The 23,392-nt window shown below is 43.9% G+C and overlaps 1 protein-coding gene across 1 annotated transcript; it reads right to left on the reverse strand.

Annotated features, from left to right (window-relative positions):
• Window positions 1-6,881: 6,881 nt before the first annotated feature.
• PCYOX1L (prenylcysteine oxidase 1 like) lies at window positions 6,882-21,975 on the reverse strand. Its single transcript, XM_075274683.1, has 7 exons — window positions 21,849-21,975; window positions 21,269-21,568; window positions 15,265-15,471; window positions 14,158-14,332; window positions 11,959-12,170; window positions 10,585-10,725; window positions 6,882-8,343 (listed from the first exon to the last, which is right to left on the reverse strand). Exons 2-7 carry the CDS (start codon window positions 21,378-21,380, stop codon window positions 7,676-7,678), a joined length of 1,515 nt encoding a protein of 504 aa, XP_075130784.1. The 5' UTR covers window positions 21,381-21,568; window positions 21,849-21,975; the 3' UTR covers window positions 6,882-7,675.
• Window positions 21,976-23,392: the final 1,417 nt, after the last annotated feature.

A 23,392-nucleotide genomic window follows, 5' to 3' on the forward strand; every position in this document is an offset into this window, starting at 1 on the left:
GCCGCCTTAAGATGTTTTTTAAGGCAGAGAAGATGCTCTGGAAACATCTTGGGGCGGTCCTGGAGGCAGCGCTGCCTCACCACTCACTGCTCCAGTGGCCTCCCATAGATGTCTTTCACTGCGGACCAGTTATGTGACATTTTCAATTACCATACTGACGCGAGTATAAGCCGAGGCGCACTTTTTCAGCACAAAAACTGTGCTGAAAAACTCGGCTTACACTCGAGTATATACGGTACTTCCATATTTAACACTATAGTATGTTATCTATGGGGTTATAGCAGGGGCGAGCCTGCTCCTTTCGCCCCCGAGGCTAACTGCCGAAAGCCGCTCCCCCCCCCCCCGCCGGAGGAGGGGGCGGAGCAGGGGCGTGACCGGGCGGATCGGGGCGTGGCCGAGTGAAGGGGCGTGGCTTAGCGCCGTTCGCCGGCAGAGAGTAGGCCCGGAGACTGCCTGCTCTCTGCCTGAGCGTGAGGGGAGGGTGCTGGAGCAGCGCTGCTCCAGTGGCCTCCCCAAACCACCGCTCGGTGATAAGCCAGTCCAGGACAGCTTGTCCTGGACTGGCTTAGGGAAGCAAAAATGCCGCCCTCCCTGAGGCCCTGGCATAGTGCCGCCTGAAGCGCTCGCTTCAGGTTGCCTCATGGGAGGTGCGGCACTGGGTTATAGCTCTCTTTTCACTAATATTGGTACTATGGGTAAGATCTAGTGAATTCATGAATATATTGTGACAGGCGGACATAGACGGACAGGAAACTATACGGGTTCTGGTAATTGTGGATAATTTCTTCAGTTTAGCTGACTCACTTCCAGCTCACAGTTCTATGTTGTGCAGTGAGACGATGTCACGCACAGACTAAAGTTGTGTATCTCTCTGAAGAATTTTCTATTCTTTCTCCTTGCCACTAGTTGTGGGTAACTTGCTCAGACGGCTGCAGAACAGATATGCATTGAGAGTTTTAGTCATTTTGAGCACATATATGATCCGACTTGTAAACAAATAGGTTACCAATGGTGATCTTTACAATTGTTCTTTATTGTCATAACGTAGAGGTGCAACGGACTCTACTATGACAGATGACTGTAATAACAGAAGTGCGGACATATATAGGGGTGGGATACATTACTCACGGACAAAAAAAAATAAATAATAAGGCTCAGATAAAAATGTTGGGTTGCTGCAAAAATCAGATTACTGTTATGTCTCAGGAAGATGTGTAAAGGTTTACAGGTATGGTCTGATCCGACACTTTGTTTTGCCCCAAGAGCATAAAAGCGCTTCCTCTGCTGCTCAATTAAAAGCCTCTGGAAGACTACTTTTGGGTAGTGTACATCTTAATGAAGAATCAATAGCTGCTGGATATGCCTGTAAAGGTATTTTGCCCATTTGACAGACTTTGAGAGGGGGCACATCAATGGATTTAGAGAAGCATGATGCGCTTTTCAACAAATTGCCCATCATTTGGGTCATTCTGTCCTAGTTTTTAAGAGGGGTCAGGAGCAGTGGTACGTGACGGCACACACACAGTTAACATGCTCTGGAAGGCAGTGACCACCAGTAAAAGGGGACCATTTGATCCGTAGAAAAGGACAAGCACTTCCCGGTTTCCTTGACCACCATCCAAACACAGGTTGCATCTATACACCCCTGTCTCTGCCCAGAACATTTGTAGCTGCGTAGCAAATGTAAATTAGGAGTCACAGTGCCCATTACATGTCCTGCAAGTGACAGCCAGCCACTGTGGCAATTTGCAGTCGTGTCGTGAACGAAAAACCTGTACTACTACAGACTAAGACCCTGTCGTCTTTAGCAACAAATCCAGGTTCTGTTTAGAGGTTGTCAAAATTATTGGCAGTCAAGCACTTATGGGCCTAGCTGAGATGCCAGCAACCTACGTGAGTGCAGGTTCCACAGGCCCAGCTGCCAACTCTAAGGGCAAATATGCCTCAAGACAACATACAAAACCATTTTGTATCCAGGTTAGAGGTGGTACAACAGGGTACTAGAACCCCCTTTCCATTGTACACTTTATCCTTTGTCTCTATTATCATAATAACTTACATGTATCATCATTACATTTACACATATAAAAGTTTCATTCATTTCCAACAAGTCCTTCTGTGAGCATTATTTTTTTTTTTTTTTTGACAATAATTGTATATAGAATACATTGCTAGAAAATGTGCTTGTATGTAATTCTTGAATAGACGTCTACAGTCGGGGAGCATACAATTGCAATCAGATACTTGACATGGCAAATATAATGAGTTCTTTGATCCGGATCTAGTTATCAGCATTGGTTACTCTCACACTCACACGTGTAGCAGATTATTCGCCATCTCTGATAGCGCTAGGTTTCAGAACTCTGCGGTATTGTTCTGTGTCACGGAAGCAAACATCACAGGCGCGGTAAGAGCACAGCTCTCATTAACTGTTACTATGGGTCTCATAAGCAAGCATGCAAATAAATGGATGGAGGACGACAAAGTTTTACGTGAGTTCAAAACTGCAATAATTCTAACAGGACTATTTTGTAAATCAGCAGCCCTGGGTGATCAATTGCCACCAATCTAATCCTGGCATCCTCAACATTCAACTATTATACCTCGCCGTAGCTGCTAGTGACCACACATGCCACTGCAGAGGAAATGTAGCATCACAATCCAGCCATTCAGATGACTAGTCAAACATGTAATTCATGGATAGGTTGGGTATACCAAGTGAGAATTCTGAAGCCAAGATATGAATACAGTATGTTTGTTTTCCAGTTGTGGGTTCATGGGATTTATTTTACATTTCACAAAAACATTACCTCAATCATGAAAGCCATGTCCAAGCAAACTGCAGCAGACCCAGGATTCCTGTGAATAAATCATGACTCTTACCGTATAAAAGGGAGTCTGGCACCGGGAGTAAGGGAAAATCCATGGGATTGTTCCGGTGTGTACATAAACATAAGCACAGGAACCAGAACCTGGTGACAATTCACAGAGACAGCCTGGAATTAAAAGTAGTCATCTGGACAGGATCCCTGGGTTTCAGGCACTGGTCAGGTAGTGGACTAGATGTTCTCCTACATAGCTTATATACACTGTATAATATACAATATATTCAGGAAATTACAAGCACCTCCGACCTCAAGGAAATACATGTATGGAACTTTAAAAAAAAAAAAAAAAAAAAAGTGGATATGTGTATATATATTAGTCCACTGCTAAATTATTTGATCGCCGATCAGAATACCTGGTGATACGAATAATTCACCTTTTTATCATGTTCCTGGTATGCATGTAAGTGTGGCAAATTGGACATAATTTCACACAAAACTCCAAATATTAGCCGGACACAATTGGCACCTTTTAAAAATTGTGGGTAAGTAACTGTTTTAAGCATGTGATGCTCATTCATACTCACCTGTGGCAAGTAACAGGTGTGGGCAATATAAAAAAAAAAAAAAAAAAAAAAAAAAAAAAATCACACCTGAAACCTTATAAAAAGGAGAGAAGTTGACTCAATCTTTGCATTGTGTGTGCCACAATAAACATAGGGAACAGAAAGAGGAAAAGAGAAGTGTTTGAGGACTTGAGAACCAGAATAGTGGAATATCAATCATCTCAAAGTTAAAAGTCCACCTCCAGCGATTTTCACGTTCCTTTGTCCACGGTGCACCACATAATGAAGTTTACAATGTAAGGCACTGTCGATAATCTCCCTGGATGTAGATGGAAGAGAAACATCGATGAACGGTTACAATGCAGGATAGTACAGATGGATGGTGGATAAGCAGCCTCAATCAAGTTCCAATGCAATCCAATCTGCCCTGCAGGCTCAGGGTGCATCAGTGTCAGCGCAAACTACCCATTGACATTTGAATGAAATTAAACACTATGGGAGGAGACCCAGAAGGACCCCACTGCTGACAGACATAAAAAAAGCTAGACTGCAGTTTTCTAAAACGTACAAGAGGAAGCCAAAATCCTTCTGAGAAAATGTCTTGTGAACAGATGAGACCAAGACAGAGCTTTTTGGTAAGGGCGGGTTCACACCTGCGCCCGGTCTCTGCTTTATGGGTTTCTGTCTTCTGCCCGAGAAACTGAAGAGGAGAGGGAAACTGGCAGTCAGTGTCCACCCATGAGTGCCTTCTGGTCTCCACGGTGAAAGTTTTTTTTTTTTTTTTAAATCGGACACAAAGTCCTGCATGTCCGACTTTGTGTCCAGTTAAAAAAACGGTTTCGCCGCAGGGAGGCGGAAAACGCTCACAGGCGGACAGTTTTCAAACCCATTCAAGTGAATGGGTTTGAAAACTGACTGCCAGTTCCGTCTCCTGTCCAGTTTCTTGAGCAGAAGAAAACTGCAAAGCGGAGACTGGGCGTGAACCTGCCCTAAAGCACATCATTCTACGGTTTACTGAAAACAGAATGAAGCCTACAAAGTAAAGAACACAAATACCAACAATCAAATATGATGGAGGTACAAATGTGTTTTGTGGTTGTTTTGCTGCCTCTGGCACTGGGTGACTTGACTGTGTGCAAGCAGTTATAAAATTTGAAGGATCTCAATGTAGGGCCCAGTGTCAGAATGATGGATTTGCGTCCAAGGTCTTGGGTCTTCTAGCAGGGGAATGACCCCAAACTTGCTTCAAAAAGCACCCAGAAATGGATGGAAACAAAGCGCTGGAGAGTTCTGAAGTGGCCAGCAATGAGTCCAGATCTAAGCCCCATTGAACACCTGTGGAGAGATCTTAAAATTGCTGTTGGGAGAAGAGAAGGCACCCTTCCAATATGGGAAACCTGGAGCAGTTTGCAAAAAAAGAATGGTGCAAAATTTTTGTTGAGAGGTGCAAGAAGCTTGTTGACGGTTATAGGAAGCGATTGAGTGCGACTAAATGTTAAATACAAGGTGCCAGTAATTTTGTCCATTTTTGGAGTTGTCCGAAATGATATAATTTTGACTGTACATACATTTTATTTTGCGAATAGAAATAATTTTGTATAGTGCTAGTGGTATTGTACTTTCCCTAAAAGAAAGCAGTGAACCGACAATTACACATGGTTATGTCACATACCCTACATAGACCTAATATGACTGTTTACACAGTGATCTGCTTACCATATGACAAAGAGGATAATGTAGTCATGGCCAGCACAGAATATGTAGTGGGATATTCATCCAAATCAACATATTACACTTTGGATTTTAGGTGCCTCAACTGTGTAAATCTCCTTGTTTTTGTATTTTGCTTTCATATTAGAGAGATGAAAGTTGTGTGGGTGATGGTTGCACTCGCTTTCGGAAAGTCAGGCATAAAAACTCCACTTGTGACTGTGTATGTAATATGTCCATCACATCCTATAAAACATATACAGACCTATCAATGTCACTCGACAATAGCTCAATTTGCCATGAATGAAAAAGGGAAGGGAAAAATGTTCCAGCCTGTGTGAAAGCTACACTGTATTGTCAGCTTGTGCTATACATCACTGTCTTCCCCATCTAGAAATACAAGGAAATAATAAATACCAAGTGAAAAAGTGGACAAGACATTTATTTACTTCTGTTATTATCGGCAAAGCATGAGAAGTTTTCATTCTGCATCCTTTTCCCCATCCTTTGCTCTATTTTCTAGCAGAAAGTGCTTCAGTCCTTTAGTCCCCTTTACAATCACAGACCACAGTTCCCCTTAAAGGGAATTTCCTGGTTAGAAGATATTGATAACCGATCCTTATAACAAGATTAGTATTAAATGAGGGGTCCAACACCCAGAAACTTCACCGATCAGCTGTTTTCAGAAGCCAGAATAAACAGAGAATAGAGCCAAAAATATAGCAATGCTGTCTGTACAATAGACCAGGTTACTGCAGATCAGCACTAGAGATGAGCGAGTAATGAAATATTCGAGATTCGATATTCGTTTCGAGTAGAGCCTCAATATTCGACTACTCGATCGAATATTGAATCCCATTATAGTTGATTGGCCGAATGCTACACAGTGTACAGCATTCGGCCAATCAACGCTGGTTCTGCTGGAGGCTCGTCTGTGACGATGTGGAGTGTAGGATCGGACCACAATGAAGACTGCTGTGGTCCGATCTTAGACTTTGCCTCGTCACAGACGAGCCTCCGGCAGAACCAGCGTTGATTGGCCGAATGCTGTACACTGTATAGCATTCGGCCCATCAACGCTGGTCAATGCATTCCTATGAGAAAAAGTCAGCTCCCGCATATCACAAGCTGCCAGCTCTCCCGACTAGCAAAGACGAGCCTGCTGCAGAACCAGAGTTGATTGGCCGAATGCTATACACTGTATACACTGTATAGCATTCAGCCAATCAATGCTGGTTCTGAATCAAATCTTTACTGCGAATAGCGAGTGGTACTTGATCGAGTACAAGTATTTCGAATACCGTAGTATTCTATTGAATACCTACTCGATTGAATACTACTCGCTCATCTCTAATCAGCACCCATTCAAGTGAATAATGAACAGGAGCCGGGCTGCTACAGCCAACACATAAGAATATAGCTGGGATTTCGGCTCTGTTCCTGTACCAGTACAGCTGATTGATAGGGGTGATAGGTTTTGGACACCAATGATCTGATATTGATGACCTCAGCTAAAGATCAACATCTGTGAACCTGGAAAACCCCTTTAGGCTGAGGCCCCACATTGCGGAAACTCAGCTTTTTTTGTTTCAGATTTTGTTGTGTTTTTTGAGCCAAAGCCAGGAGTGGATGAAGCAGAAGGGAGAAGTATAAGAACTTCCTATATATTTCCTATTCCTTTTGTAGTCATTCTTGGCTTTGGCTCAAAAAGCCGCAACAAAATCTGCAAAAAAAAAAAAAAAAAGCTGCGTTTCCGCAATGTGGAGCCTCAGCCTTAATTTGGCTACTGGCATTTCTCTGCAACCCAAAGTCTATAAATCATACATAAATAATGTTGCTCTGAAAGATAAAACACATAATCCATGCCCTTTGAGATGTTCAGTCTTGATTTTATAGTGTTAAAACAGAGTCACCAGAACCTAACCCCATTGATAGGTTAGGCTGATCTGATTTAAACAATGTATTCCCCTTGTGAATCAGCGCCCTCCATTGCCAAGATATTGCCCTTTTTGTCAATATGCAAATGAGTACTTTGGTGCAATCAGGTCATGGCCGTTGTTCCAAAGAGGGAGATGCTGTTGCTCCAGAACTCAGTTGCATTTTCACAAAATGATATCTTGGCACCAGAGGTACCGATTTACAAGAGGACCCTAACCTATCAATATGTGGGGCTGTGTCGATATGCTGGGCTCTGGTGACAGATTCCCTTTAAACGGTTTATGACAACCCACTATTACTAGGTGCGTAACGTATCGATCCAGTTTTATATTACAATGATTCATGTCCAATGCTGATACAGTTAAAATAGTCACAGTGGAAAATGCGGAGTAAAAGGGACACAGATCACAATGTTGGTCATTCCGATGCGAGATGTAGTCCATAATAAAAAAAATAAAATAAAATCACTTCCAGTTATTTCAAGCAAAATTTAAATAATCTCATCATATCGGATAAGAAAGCTGTCAGGTACAGGACATCCAGCTGTAATGGAGGATGTGCTGCACCATGAAGTCCAGTGTTAAATGCATAATGCCATGATAAAGAGTCAAGTAAATGCGTTGTAAAACATCTATCCTAAAGTTCAGTCTTCAGTTTGTGCATTAGGTCCTGCTGGTCTATTTTCTCATTGAGTCCAAACCAGCGATTGAAAGCCAAAAGAGCCACATTTTTTGCCGCCACTGCGCTCATCTCCACAGAGCTAGCAGCCCACTCTACGCCACTAAGGTAATAGAGACCATCATCAAGAATAATGGGAGGCAAGGACTTGGAGGAACCGGCGGTGGCATAGCTCGGAAAAGCTTGCCACTCGATTACTTGAACAGAATAGTAAGACTTAAACACCGTTTTTAGTTCCTTTCTGTCTAGAGGCCTTTGAGACAGCACTCGCCACACTGCAGCTTCCTGCGGAGGTTTGCGGCGGAAGCCTACCGATACATTTACCGGGCATAAGCTTTCCAGGCTATGGAATATTGCATCTGGCGTGTCCATGGAGAGGATACTCGAGAAAGGAAAAAGTTTGGGATCTACAAAGCCAAAGTAGGAGGAATTCAGGTAGCCATGGACAATGGAAGTAACTACCCGATGGTAAGATCCCATAGGCTCAGGAAGAGGAGGCTGAAGGTTTAGAAAGGAGATGGGATAACCAGCTTTGTGCAAAGGAGCGGCCACAATGACCAAGTCATAGTAATCTGAACCAAGAGTTCCCTCCTGTTCATACTGAACTTCATAGAGACGCTTCTTCTCTGTAAAGAGATCAGACAGAATAAATGGAGGAGAGAAAAGTGCAGTAAGATTATATCACGGTACAGCATCTGTGTATACCTCCGCTTCACCAATTATAGATTGTAAGCTCTTGTGAGCAGGGCCCGCACTCCTACTGCTTGATATGTTCATTATTTTGTCACGTGATATTGTCTGCACATGTGTTCTCTGATATGTAAAGTGCTATGTAAAAGTATTATTCACAAATTACACATAATATTCCTGCTGTACATTGTAAGGATCAAGTTCTGTTTTCTGCTTATTAGTTTGAATATTGCAGAGACAAATCATAGTCGAGTAAGATTTCAGCTTTAGATTTCAAACTTTTATTAAACATTAGTTCTGGATGTAGCTGCTACCCAAGAAACACAACAGAAATTACCGGGCACATCCATGGAACGTGCAGTACAAGTACAATGCAAGGCCGTGGCTCCCTCTGGTGGACAACATAAAGCATTTTATAACACTCAGCTAAATAGATGCAATCCCAGAAGACTTGGAAATTGCAGAACTCATTGAAACAATTATAGATGTTTTTTAATCAATGCCATTACATAAAAGAAATGTGAAGTACAGTCATGACCAAAAGTTTTGAGACGGACACAAATTTAGGTTTTGACAACTCATTCCTGCTATTTGGTGCTTGGAGTTTATTACAATTTCTGTGTTTTTATTTGTCCACCCACTTTTTGAGGACTGACCACAAGTTTTCAATAGAGTTTCCAGGCCACATCAATGTTTTGTTCACCAAGTCACTTTTCCCTTGTGACAAGGTGCCCCACCATATTGGAAAAAGCACTGTTCATCACCAAATTGCTCCAGGATGGTTGGGAGAAGATGGAGCATAGTTACACACCATTCTTTATTCAAGGCAGTGCTCGTGAGTGAGCCCATTCCCTTGGATGAAAAGAAACCCCTCACGAATGGTCTCAGGATGCTTTACGGTTTGGAATGACATAGGTCACAAGGTAGCGCCCACCTTCTCCGGACAATCCTAGAAGACAATTCTCTCACCAAGGACAAACACTTTCTGCAGCAAGTACAAGGTTTGGACTGCAGAGGACTGAGGTCAGGTTATAGTCTCTGATGAAGGCCTCTTCAGACTTTTGGGACGTCAGGAAGAATCGAACAGAAAAGGATAGCGCGACCATGAGTCCAGTGTCATGCCAACAGTAAAGCATCCTGTAATCATTCATGTGTAGGGCTGTTTCATTCGAGGAAGTGTTATTTTGCCTAATAACACGACCATGAATAAAGAGTAAGTAGTATCTAGACATCCTCTCCCTACAATCCAGGAGTTTAGTGAGGAGCAAGGCTTTTTCCAGCACGATGGAGGACAATGTCTCAAGGCAAAAGTGATGACTTAAGTGGATCAGTTAACATAACATAGAAATTTTGGGTTCATAGCCAAGGAAGTTCTCAGATCTCAATGCGATCGAGAACTTATAGTCAATACTCGAAAGAGGAGGTGGGGGTACAACAAAAACATGGAATTTGTGATAAATGCCACGCACTTATTAGGCAAGAATGGGCTGACAACAATGCAACAATTGTGAAAAACAAAATTTGCGTCAATTCCCAAGCTCCCCCTCCTCCGCTGAAAACATGTACAGTCAATCACTGTCCACAATGACTGTACAGGAGTCAGATGAACAGAGAGACTGGAGGTCCCAGGAAGTATCAGCCAGAGGGTGGTAGGGGTAAAGTGACTATTACTTCTGCTGTTATTGTATAGTATTGTGCACCAATTATAGTGAAGTCAATGTGACCAGACACCGCCCGTAATTGTAACTGAAACTTTGATTGTCTTTCTATAACATAATCTATACTCAGCTGTCAACTTCTCAGTACTTTTCCAGGAGGATTTAGAGAGTAACGGCACAAGTTCTAACATAATTTTTAGGTTTATTTTATTATTTTATGAGCAATACAAGTATTCACTAAACAGTCATATCAGTGGAGGTGACAAGTCCTCTCACATCTTATCACGGTACATATAGTAAAAGTCTATAAACAAAAAAAAAAAAAATGTTCATGACAGAATAACACTAAATAAGGTGGTATGAGCTCCGACATACTACTGCAGTGAATCACAGAACAGATGCTGAAATCCTTTAATACAGATCCTTGTATCAGAGTCTATAGTCTGGCTTTGCTCATTTTCAATTTTGGCACAGTACGAAAGTATTAAGATTTACACATTTGTAGCACCATGGTCATACCTGTGTTATGTAGAGACACTGCCGTCACCCTGGCATGGATCACATTAGCTTTTGTCAGCTTCAGCAAACCTGAACAAAGCAGTTTATTACCACCTTCTACAGACCACATATTTCCCTGGGCCCCTGCCAGAGACATGGCGCCTAAGAAAGAGAAACAGCCTGTGTAATTACACAAACAGTAAGAAGTGTTCACAATATGCCACGTGTAGTAATAGCAGAAAGGACTAGAGCATGTCAGAATATCACAACAGGTCCTTGACATTGAAATGTTGAAGGGAACCTGATATCGGGTTTGGGGCCCTATTGTCAGTAGCCTATCCTTAGGCTAGTGGGGGTCAAAGCCCCAACCATGATGACCCAAGGTTCCTCCTCCGACTGCCGAAGTAGACTGCTGACGTCTGACACATCTTGTGTACAAACCTGGTGACAGATTCTCTTTAAGCTGAGCTGGTCAGATGTAGCGCCAATAATATCAGGGCAAATGTCAGGGTAAGGAAAGACTGGATGTGTTGGATCTGACCATACCCAAACCTTGTACCTGTAAGAAATAAGCTGCGTGTCTCCTTCTCCACATTGGAAAAAAAAAAAAAAATCACGCACACTTGTTAGTGTTAAGCTGAGGGCGGGTTCACACCTGTGCCCGGTCTCCACTTTGTGGGTCTTCCGTCTTCTGCTTGAGAAACTGGACAGGAGATGGAAACTGGCAGTCAGTGTCCGCATTCTGGTCTCCGCGGCGAAACAGGTTTTTTAAACTGGACACAAAGTCCTGCATGTCCGACTTTGTGTCCAGTTAAAAAAAAAAAAAAAAAAAAACAGTTTTGCCATGGAGAGGCAGAAGATGCACACAGGCGAACACTTTGCAAACCCATTCAAGTGAATGAGTTTGAAAACTGACTGCCGGTTTCCGTCTTCTGTCCAGTTTCTTGGTCAGAAGACGGAAACCTGCAAAGCGGAGACCGAGCGCAGGTGTGAACCCGCCCATACATGCAAATTTACTTAACAGATAACATTTTGGCTCCAACAGTTGTCTAACTACTTCCTATTGCTTATTTGAGTAAGTCCACCCTATATTAAATAAAAGAACAAATGCCTCCATGAACAATGTGGAGGAGAACCAAAACTACAGTAAGTAAGGTGGCAGTTAGAAAAGATGCAGTAGGTAAGTAAAGAGTTTAGCGTGTGTGTACACTAGTACAGAAATCTTCATAAAGAGACCCCAACACTTGGCTCACCTCTGCGACATCCCCCTCCTCTAGCACAGAACGCGGTATCACTGCAAACACTGAAGGAGACAGATTGCATAGCCCATTTTTTTCAGGAACATACACAAAACTATTTAAAAAAAAAAAAAAAAAAAAAGCCCTCCAAACTTACCAACTAATGCTGGAATTGACACAGACTGTCCATAGCTGGCTTTCATGACAGCACTGATCACATCATCAATGAAGCGCTGTGACACTCCAATACCCTGCAGAGATTCCCCAACTGATTTCTGCGTCATATTTACAAAGTGATCTCCTCCTAGTGACCGAAGGAGCCCTTCTATTGTTGAGAAAGCGTATTCATGAGCTTGATATTTATACACTCTGTAAAAAAAAACACAATTGCATTTAGTATGCTCTCCAAAAACTAAGTCTGTTGTTTTGATCCATCATAGGAGTAGAACAGACTGAAAAACTGATTTATTTGCATTTGTCACCATTCACTCCAAAGTTTTTTCTCCATCTTGTTCAGTGTCGTTTTAATTAAAAAGTAAAGTCCTGCAGGCAAAAATGAACAACCAAGACAGAAGAAAGTTTCCTTTTCCGTTTTAACATTAGAATTAATGATGACGGGGAAGGTGCTCCAGCTGAATCTGTCAATGTCGGAGTCTGTTGTTCTGATTTCATGAAGGATCAAAACAACGAACTTCAAAAATGGCAGTGTGAACCCAGACTTAATAGGTTAATAACATTGTAAACAAGATATTCAACAATAGGGGCGAAGAGACCCTAAACGCATAACTACTCCACATATACAGAATAGTATATCTCAACCTCTCCAAGCCTGAAAAAAGTTCCAAACAAATACCCCCAACAGTGTCAGATTCTGGTGCTGACCTCAAGTGGGAAAGAAAAACTGGCGCAAAAACGAAAAACTAAGCAAACGCTTTTTGCTTGCGGCGGACACCCTAAGCGTTCTGAGAGTCTTAATTTCTGACCAGCTTTTAACCCACCCATAGATCAAAAGCTATTTGTCTATTCAGACTATTCTCTGCTATAAAGGAGACTGAACTCATTCACCCTGATATGACGGCTTTTGATGCCTTGGTGGGTGGTTTGCACGGAGCTCACCAGGAGATTCAGAACCTGAATTCTCACTATATCTGTCACTTGCATAGTAGTGGTTGCCAAACATGTCACGTTCCCCCTGAGACTGCGTGGAGTACCCCCCCCCCCCCCCCCCCCGAGGACACGAACCACAGAGAGCCACTGATGTAGAAGATCAAAGATGGTTATTGACAACATAATAGCTAATCAGGATGACAAGGCAGAAATTAAATATATTATACCTTAAAAGGGATGTCAATTTTATACAATTCTGTTTTATTACAAGGTTCCTTCTAAAATAAGCTGATCACATCGTCCCATTACCCACGACTGAGAATCAAAGGAATCCAGCAGGAAATGCCACTACAAGGTAAATGAAGCATCACAAGCAGCCCATTGAAATCAAAGGGCTGTCCATGTAATGCATAATACCAGGGCAGAATTACTAATCCTAAAGATCTAGACAGGGCAAATTTAGAATACATAGCATAAAGAGGCCTCAAATTTAACACATTGACTGATGCTGGATGAAATTATCTTTACCTCTTTAGACACTATTGTTTAACTTTACATCACCTATGGTTTGGCAAGATGATTATACAGTGGATATCGCTTTTATAAGCCAATCCCTTTAAGACGCTTAAACCGGTTCGGTGGGGCCATGAAACTTAGGAGTTTACAACCATGTGAAATACATATCAGGCTATGTTCACATTACCAGTATTAATATCCATCATAGTATGACAGCAAAAGACATTAGCAGGACTCTTTCAAACCCATTAATTTGACTGGGTTTGAAAGGTATCCGGCCGTGAGCGCCGGTGAGCGCTTTATGCTCTCCGCGGCGAAGCCATTTTTTTTTAAACTGACAAAGAGTCTGACATGCAGTACTCTGGGTCCGGTTTAAAAAAAAAAAAAATGGTTTCGCCACGGAGAGCTCAAAACGCTCACCGGCAATCACGGCCGGACTCGGCATGACAGGTTTCCATCTTCTGCATGCAGAAGACAGAAACCTGAGAAAGGAGAGCCGAACGCTAATGTGAACCCAGCGTAAGAGATACAGAAGGATCTCCCTCTGTTCGTTCCCAATGACTCTAATGTAAACAGGAGAGGGATTTTTTTTGGTCGTCTTTGGTTACATCTATATCAGAAGTAATATTTACTGTCATAAAAGTAAAAAAAAACAAGAATGAAGAAAACATTTCATGTAAAACAGTCTTACAGAAGATTTTAGACATACACAAAACATTTCTAAAAGACAAACCTCATAAATTTTTCCATGACTTCTTCCACCCACATCTGCAGTCTCAAGAAACTGATTCCATAGTGCCACCAGAGCCGGAAAAGATTTAAGAGATACCAATCTGTCTCCTCCAGAACCAAATGTTCTCCATTGAAAATCGCACTCTTCCCTGCCACCTCCTTACGATGCTTTAGCCCTTATTAGAGGGAAACAAATTGTCAGTATAGGTGACCATAGATGGAAAACTGGCTGAATGATCTGTCAAACGTATCACAACAGGTATGATCTAGCCAGGGGTCTGATACTCTTCGCTATTGAGAAAACTGTGACACCCATCAGCTGCTTAAAGAGGCCGCAGTGACAAGGTCACGTTCATCGGTTACATGGTACAGTGCAGGCTCAGTCTTATTAAAAGTAAATGGGGATGAGCTGCAATACCAAGCATGGCCTCTACACAACGTTCAGCCCTGTGCTTGGTATTCAGTGAAGAGGTCACAACACTCACCTGAATGCTGGGGGCTCTTTAAACAGCTGATCGATGGGGGTTCTGAGTGTCGCATCAATACCAACCTGATACTGATGACCGGAGTATATCTACTAATGATAGTGACCATAGCTCATCAATATCTAACTCTGCACTCACACGAGTTTGACCTGTGAAATTTGGTCCATGTGTTGGCAGGATTTACCAGCCAGTATCGAGAGAAGGAAAAAACATGCAGCAAAGAGTTACAATACATGTTTGAGCAAAAACTAGTATTATAACACTAAATCTGCCACATATCCTCTTAAATATTATAGCCTACAAAAACTTTTTATACATGTGGCTGTCTACCATTATGGATCCCTTAGCACCTCAACCAGCCACCGTTACTTTTGCAGTACAACAGATGACCATCTGGTTTCCTCTAGAGTAGAGATCTAGAAAAAGTACTTTAATAGAAAGTACATTAAATGTGGAAGCACTGGCTGATGATCTAATGTTTGAGGGACTGCAGATTCTACAAGATGGGAGAAAGGGATATTGGTCGTGTCAAATTTCCACAGATGATGACAAGGAAACTGTCTAATTAAAAAAAAAATAACTATATAAACCATAGGGTAGAAGAGTCTGCACAGAACACTCACCCAAAAGCTTGACAAAATCTTGCATATGTAAGTTTAATGAGTGAATGGACGGGCTACCACATTCATACTGTTGGCTATTCACAGTTAGGGTGGCCAGTCGTCCACCAACACGGTCGGCCTCATAGACATCAATCTGCACTTGGGGTCCAAACTGCTGATGAAGAAAGTGTGTGACTGCTGAGCCCCCGATTCCAGCACCGATTACAGCTGCAAAACATAAAAAGAAATGTACAGAATGTAAGTGTAACACAGAACTATCAATTATTAGATTATAAGGATTATAACACAGACAAAGAGTTAATCACAAAAAGCACTGAACATAGGGGCCACACAGCGTAAATGGAAGTCACAACTGAAAAAAATAGCCTATCCTTTTGTGTTTGCAGCATCTATACAGACCTATGTGTTTCCATGGTAACAGACTACAAATGCTGGCCTCCAATTTCTCCAACTGCTCATACTTCCAACATATATTTGGCATATTAGACTCTAGTCATATTATGCTTATAGTGTATGGTTAGGAAAACCCCTGGCACATAATTAACCACTTCCGGACCGCCCATAGACTATATACGTCCGGGAAGTGGTTGTCTAGTTCTGCCAGGACGTACCTGTACGTCCAGTCAGAACACAGCAGCTGCACGGAGATCGTGTAGCTGCTTTCACTAGGAGCCGGCTGTAACTTCAGCCAGAGCTCCCAGAGAGAAGACAGGGCAGATTTATTACCTCCCCTGCCTTCTCCATCGCTGTGTATACAGCGCTCAATGAGCGCTGTATACATGGCTATGGACGCAGCCATAATTCAGCTGCCCTCTGACCCGGCGGACACGTGATCCACCGGGAGCAGAGTCTTACCAGAGCTGCTGGGTCCTACAGGACTCAGATCAGCTCAGTAAGCTGTATATACAGCGTGCAGGATGCTGGATTCCTCCTGTATCTGGGGTTAAATGTACCAGCCCCAGTTATAGGAGAAATCAGCCTCAAGTACAAAAAAATAAGTGATCAGATGTCCCCAAAGGTGTCTTATTACCTTATGGGGACACAATCTGAAAAAAAAAATAAATAAAAATATAATAAAAAAGTTTTAAAAAAATGTAAATAAAATAATAATAAATAAATAATACACTAATAAAACGCCATTATTAAAGGTTATAGCCCCACCCCCGACGACACCATACAAAATAAAAATTACCGTAACGGAGAGGAAAATATTATAAAGTTTTTCAGTGACACTGTGTTATTAAATTTAAAAAAAAAAAAAAAAAATTGAAAACCAGACACAATTTCCCTCCTATTTTGTTTATATTTTCCCAGATATAAAAAAAATTAAAACATATTCGAAAATAAAGATAACATAAAAATAAAGCCCTATGTGTCCCCGAAAAAAGACGCAAAAATTAGTTGACTGAGACATACGGGAAAAATGTTACAGCCCTCAAAACCGCACATACAAAATAAACCTAAAATGTGTCTGGTCCTGGACCACAAATTGGCCCGGTACTGAAGTGGTTAAATGAATCCCTTCTCCCTTTTTACCATAAGACTGGATTCACACCCCCATTCAATTTCTGTTTGGGGTTTAAGTCCACGAATCCACTTGAAAAATGCATTTTATGGGCGGAAACCGGGTGGATCACATTATAGTCTATGGGGGTTCGGAGTTAAGTGCTTCTTAAGCGGATTAGATTTCCGTTTTTCAGGTCCCCAACTGGACCCGAAGAACAGAAAACCAAATGCTAGTGTAAGACTGTTCTTTAGGCTTGTTCTTCTGGTAGTGCAATATTTCATTAAAAAACAAACAAACAAACAAAAACACACAGCACACAAGCAAATATATTTATACTGTATAATGGAACCCCCACCTCCTTCATCACCAGGAAAAGGCAGTTGCCAAGCTCAGCTTCTGAAGACAAGGTTTAATGCAGTGCAAACTTCAAGCAGAATAACATTTTACTATCCATGAAGGCAAAAAAATAGTCAATGGCTCAAAGTATACAGCCATTTCTACACTGAGCCATAACACACCTGTCCATACAACTACATCAGGGCAGTGCATTTAAGGGATTTCCTAATTCAGTAGTAAATATAAAAAAAAAAAAACAAAAAAAAAACTTGAGAGCCTTCAGTAGATGACACCTTTTTTAATGGCTAACTCATAATGATGACAGATTATAACGTTTCGAAGCTCTGGGCTTCTTCTTCAGATATAACTAAATACAATTTCTGAAGGGTGCATATTTATGTACAACAGGACACATAGGGATAGAATTTTAGGAGGGCGGGAGGAAGGGGGAAGAGGCTTATTGGTATGTACACGTAAACAAATCCCCAGTTCACAGGTTCAGGCGTGAAACATTGGACCGAAGATTCAGAATTTTTCGGAAGAAAAACTCTGCCCTGACGGGTATCCAAAATCATCCCCAGAAATTCCATCCATTGATATGGCACCAGACAGGACTTTTTCAATATTCACGAGCCATCCAAACTGCCGAAGCAGTTCCACAGTGACCTGTAGGCTGGAGAGATTGTCCGTCCTGGAGGGTGCTTTGATCAGTAGATCGTCCAGGTATGAAATCACCGCTAACCCTCGGGAATGGACGATAGCCATGAGGGGGGCCTTGGCCAAACCAAAAGGGAGAGCGACAAACTGTAAATGTCGCGAACCCACTGCAAACCGTAGAAAACGCTGATGGCCCGGAACAATGGGAATATGGAGATATGTGTCTGGGATATCGATAGACGCTAGAAATTTGCCCAGTTCCATAGAGGCAATCACCGAACTTAGAGACTCCAACCGGAAATTTCAAACTCAAACAAACCTGTTGAGCATCTTCAAGTCCAGGACAGGGCGGAGGGAGCCGTCCTTCTTTGGAACAGTAAATAGGTTTGAATAGAACCCCTGGAACCGTTGAAAAATGGGCACGGGCACATTTACCCCCTGCTCCTGAAGCCTGGCGATTGCTTTGAGAAAAGCGGCTGCCTGAGCAGGGAAAGAAGGTAAAGAGAAATGAAAAAAAAACAAACCTTTCTTCTGGGAGGGTGGAAAACGCTATGGAGTAGTCATTCGAGACCACCTCCTGAACCCAGGTGTCGTCGACCCAGGCGAGCCACATGTCCTGGAAGGCAAGCAGATGTCCCCCCACTTGAGAATTCCCAGATGGGGGCAGCCCTTCATGCAGAGGGGGGCTTGGCCACTCCTGACCTCGCAGGCTTAGATCGGGGATGCCAGGCAGATCTGGGCTTAAAGAAGGGCTTCTTAGAGTGCGACTCCCTAGGAGATTGTTCACTGAAGCAGGACGAGGAGTCCTGAAAAAAACCGAAACCGCTGGGAGCGGGTAGAAGACGAGGCAGGCTACCGCCTAGAATGCCTCTGAGGTAACAGAGAGCTTTTGCCTCTAGTAGCTTCAGAAATAAGTTGCATCAAACCTTTCCCAAAGAGACGGCCATGTTCACTGTGAGAAAAAGGTAAAGCAACCACCACCTTTTTAGAGGCAGGCTCAGCGTTCCAGGAACGGATCCAAACCGTCCGACGCATTGCCATATTACCCGCTGCCTTTGCTGAGCGGTGAGCTGATTCAAGGGAAGCATCACATAGATATTTAGAAGCATTATCTGGTCCACCAGTAACTAATTGCCCTGCAGAGCAGAGTCATCGGCCAAACCAGCTTTCAACTGTTTGCCCCAGGCAATACAAGCCTTACTAACCCAGGATGCCGCAAAAGCGGGCCGCAAGGCAGACCCTGCTGCCACAACGGCTGACTTAGCCAAGGAGTTCAGCTACCTATCAGCTGGATCGCTTAGAGAAGCAGCGTTAGCTAGAGGCAGGATAGTCGCCTTAGATAGCCTGGCAATAGCTGGATCAACCGCAGGAGACTCGTTCCACCTAGACACACACTGTTCCGGGAAAGGAAAAAGGACATCTGACCTCCTGGTAGAAGACAGGGGCCGGTCCGGATGAAGCCACTGTTCCTGCAAAATATGATCAAATGCCCCATGGTTAGGAAACACCAAGGGCGACCGGCGACTATGGAGAAAAGACACATCCTCCTGAGCCCCAGGCTCAGCACCCTCCGTCAATTACAATGCATCACAGACAGCACGTACAAGCTCCTGCGTAGCAGCTGCTACTGATGTGCCTGACTGAAACTCTGTATCGGAATCAGAGGCGTCCCCAGATGAAACAGAATTCACAGGAGAAGACTTAGATCCACCTGTCTTAGAGGAGTCGTGCATAGACCCTCTGCCTGGAGAACACCCAGGGGAGGGAGAGGAAGATCGTGACCCATAGGACGACTTCCTAGTCCGTTTAAGAGGACGGCCGCCAGCACTGGAATGGGAGAGCCCCTTAATAGCTTCAACCACAGCCGCAGACTGCGCCGCAATCTGGGCGGGCAAATGCTCCAAGGATACCGCCATGGACTGATTAAGCCTGGCCAAGTTATCCACAGCCTGGGACAGGGAAACCGCCCAATCCGGGGAGGGAGAAGGGCTGGGAGGCTCCTGGGGGGGGGCGAGCGGCACTGCAGAGAGAACAGATAGACACAGACTGCCCGCAAGGAAACTTTTGCTTACAGCTGGCATAAAACGTAACAACAGCAGGGGGCACAGGGACCCGGGAAAACTCCTCATGAGAGGACATGGCACAAAAACGACCCCCAAGGGGCAGCCAACTGTACTGCTGACAGAAGACCAACCCCCACTGCTGTGAACAAGCTGCCAAAGGATCCAAACTGAGACTGCAAGGAACACAAGTCTCAGAAAAAGGAAGTGCCTTAAATAAGGCCTTCCTCCCCCAGATTCCCGCCAAGAAACAGGAAGGGCCCACCCAACCAATGGAATAGCAGGGCGGCCCCAGGGCAAAGGAAAGCCCAAGGACGAGGTGGGGCCTAGTGTAGCCTACAACATACCTAAAGCTGCGGCCTCCACACGGCCTACACCTCCGGAGATGCCGTGGCCTCGGATAGCAGCCGCGACCGGCGTGCGGGCTCGGCCGCGCCAGCCAGGAGACCCCAGAACCCGCCGAACCTGTTGCAGCCTACAACTGGGCAAAGCCGCGGCCTCAATTAGAACTCATGGCCGCCCGACCCCCTCTTCCGGTCCGTGCCTCAAGAAGCCCCGGCAGCCAGACAAGGAGCCATCCCCTCTATCCACAGTACAAGGTAAGGAGAAGGGAGGGAGAAGGAAAAGGAGGGGGGAGAAGGGAGATATACTTACCGTCCGGCAACTTCACGCGCCACAGACTCAACCACTCGGTGATACCTCACACCTAAGTGGGGTCACCGGAATCCAACCGCTGCTGCAGCAACCGACAGGGGACTGGGTGACTGCGGTGCGCTCATAAACCGAGCGCTTGCGCCTGCAGGGGGTAGACTAGTGTAACGGATACACTGACAACCCCCTGCCCCTGAAAGAAAAAACTAAATAAAAACGATGAAAGACAAAAAGACCTGACTCAGGTCGTGACTGCCTCCTACGACACTAGGAAAAAAACTGCCTGAGCATTCTGCCAGTGAGAGGGTATTGCCTGCGTAGGCGGAGCCAACCACTTTTTTTGTTCCTAGTGTGCGCCTCCTAATGACCAGGTCTATACCCATGGTTTCTGTGTCCCCCAGTGAAATATTACGAGAACGGTATCATCTACTGAAGACTTTCAAGTTTTTTTTTTTATATTTCCTACCCACTGGCTAACACGGTACAAAAACAACATTTTCCTTATACTAATTCAGTAGGTAAAGGATCAGAAATCCACATCTGCCCTTTAACTACAGACTGCCCCAAATTTCTAGGATAAACCTATACAAGATGTTATATAATATATACATAAGCTACCAGCTGTCACAACCAGCCAGCCTGTGCTGGACAATCAGCACTGAACATATGGCGGCATGTACTATAACATTACACCTGCCCGATGCAGTCAGCGGGCTGTGGACACATCCTGATTGAGGGGAGTCCGGGATACACAGGCTGCACTGGTGTCTGTAGTACATGCAGACGCTTTTACCTATTCTGCCAGGTGGGTCTGGGGTTCCCGGCTGTCCGGCACAGAGTGGGCTGACCACAACAAGCAGCAGCAGAAGCAGAGTCATGCTGAGGATGCAAAGATGGCCAATCATAGTATGATGTGTATGCGGCACTCAAGTTTTCAATTTTTCAGAGGGTGCTTCAATAGGGTCCCAACTCCAATATGTAGAAAGTGTAAAGAATTCAAGTACTCCTTAGGTTGAGATGAAGAGGTGATTTAATCATAAGAAGCTTCTTACAGAGCAGTAACCGGTTTCGCCAATGCTGCCTTCATCAGGACCTGTAAGTTGTGATAGAACATCAGAAAATATACTCAATCTATTCTGATAGACGCATACAGATGAAAGTACAGTCACAAAATTATCTAGCAAAAATGACATCAGTAGTAATATCTATCATGTATATTGAATGCGTTATCTTGAGACAGCATCAAGATGTCATTAGTAAAATATTAATGCACTAAGCAGATAATGTCTCAATGTCATTAATATTAGTTATACATATTAATACTACAAAAGAAGAGAAACTGAGACATACAGGAGAGATCAATTCAGACTCACCTATGGTGCAAGTGGATAACTAGTCAGGAGATAGAATACTATTGGGAACAGTCCAGGCAATATTACATGGTCCAATCTTGATTCACAAAATCTACAATGTGGGGGTGATCTGCTGTAGTAGCATGCTGAAAATAGGGACGTAATAGGGTCACTAAGGCGAAGAGGTCCTGTATACTGATATGTACATCATATCACTCGCTTAGTAAAAGCAGTATATATATATATATATATATATATATATATATATATGAATTATATTCTCATCAGCTCTCATAGAGGAAGGGTCTATTGTAAGAAACACAGGTGGTTCATTGGAGGTGTGCAAGTCACATTATTAGGGATAGCAGGTCTAGAGATGGCAGCAAGCAATTACTAGCCAGATCCAAGTGTCAGAACACCATATGGGTCAAAGGGTTCTTACCGGTGGCAGATTGGAGCAGTACCCGCCTCTAGGTATGGCAGATGCCGAGTAACAGTGTCCTCTGCTGGCTGAGGCTTCTCAGTCTGAGTGCTCAGGTGCTGATGCTGTATCCCAGCCACTTCCTGTCCGGAAGTTGTCAGAGTGTGGGCGAAAGTGAGTCACTGTGAAGAGCAATCTGCCAGTACTAGATATGGGAACGGCTTATAAGAACAGCAATGCAGCACATAGGATATAGGAATGTGGGGAATAGATGGTAGTTGTAGGAATAACAGAGTGATTGTAGAGAATTCTAAGGAAAATGAACTTGACTATATGTAGAAGAAAAATAGATGTAGGTAAAGGGGGAGGAATTAGGATAGTCTTAAAGGGATTCTACCACTAAAACACTTTTTTTTCTAGTTACCACGTCGGAATAGCCTTTAAAAAGGCTATTCGTCTCTTACCTGTGGAAGTGCTCTCCGCCGCGCCGTTCGTTCAAAATACCGGTTTGTACCGGTATGCTAATGAGTTCTCTCGCAGCGATGGGGGCGTCCCCATTGCAGCTCGAAAACTCACCGCAGCGCCGCCTCTCCGGTCTTCGGTGTCCTCCCCTTGCCTCTTCAGCGTCTGTCGGACGCCTGCGCAGTATGCTCTCTGTTCGGCGAAGATTGCCGAACGTACTGCGCATGCGCGAAAGTGCGGTGCCCGCACTATGGCTGGGACCGCTATTTCGCGCATGCGCAGTACATTCGGCAATCTTCGTCGAACAGAGCGTACTGTGCAGGCGTCCGACAGTACGCTGAAGAAGCAAGGGGAGGACACCGAAGACCGGAGAGGCGGCGCTGCGGTGAGTTTTCGAGCTGCAATGGGGACGCCCCCATCGCTGCTCCTGCGATGGGGACGCCCCCATCGCTGCGAGAGAACTCATTAGCATACCGATACAAACCGGTATTTTGAACGAACGGCACGGCGGAGAGCACTTCCACAGGTAAGAGACGAATAGCCTTTTTAAAGGCTATTCCGACGTGGTAACTAGAAAAAAAAGTGTTTTAGTGGTAGAATCCCTTTAAGGAAGATTGAATGGAGTAGACTAAGGTCTGGTTCACATCTGTGTTCGGACGGCTTGGGGACCCCTAAACAGAAA

Source organism: Leptodactylus fuscus, chromosome 5 (genome assembly GCF_031893055.1).
Source record: "Leptodactylus fuscus isolate aLepFus1 chromosome 5, aLepFus1.hap2, whole genome shotgun sequence".
NCBI lineage: Eukaryota > Metazoa > Chordata > Amphibia > Anura > Leptodactylidae > Leptodactylus > Leptodactylus fuscus.

Coding starts and splice junctions, on each gene's coding strand:
- PCYOX1L (XM_075274683.1), bottom strand. CDS start 21,380: ATGATTGGCCATCTTTGCATCCTCAGCATGACTCTGCTTCTGCTGCTG. Junction 15,472..21,268: donor AGACCCACCTGGCAGAATAG/GTAAAAGCGTCT, acceptor TATGTTTTGCAG/CTGTAATCGGTGCTGGAATC. Junction 14,333..15,264: donor AGATTTTGTCAAGCTTTTGG/GTGAGTGTTCTG, acceptor CCCTCTAATAAG/GGCTAAAGCATCGTAAGGAG.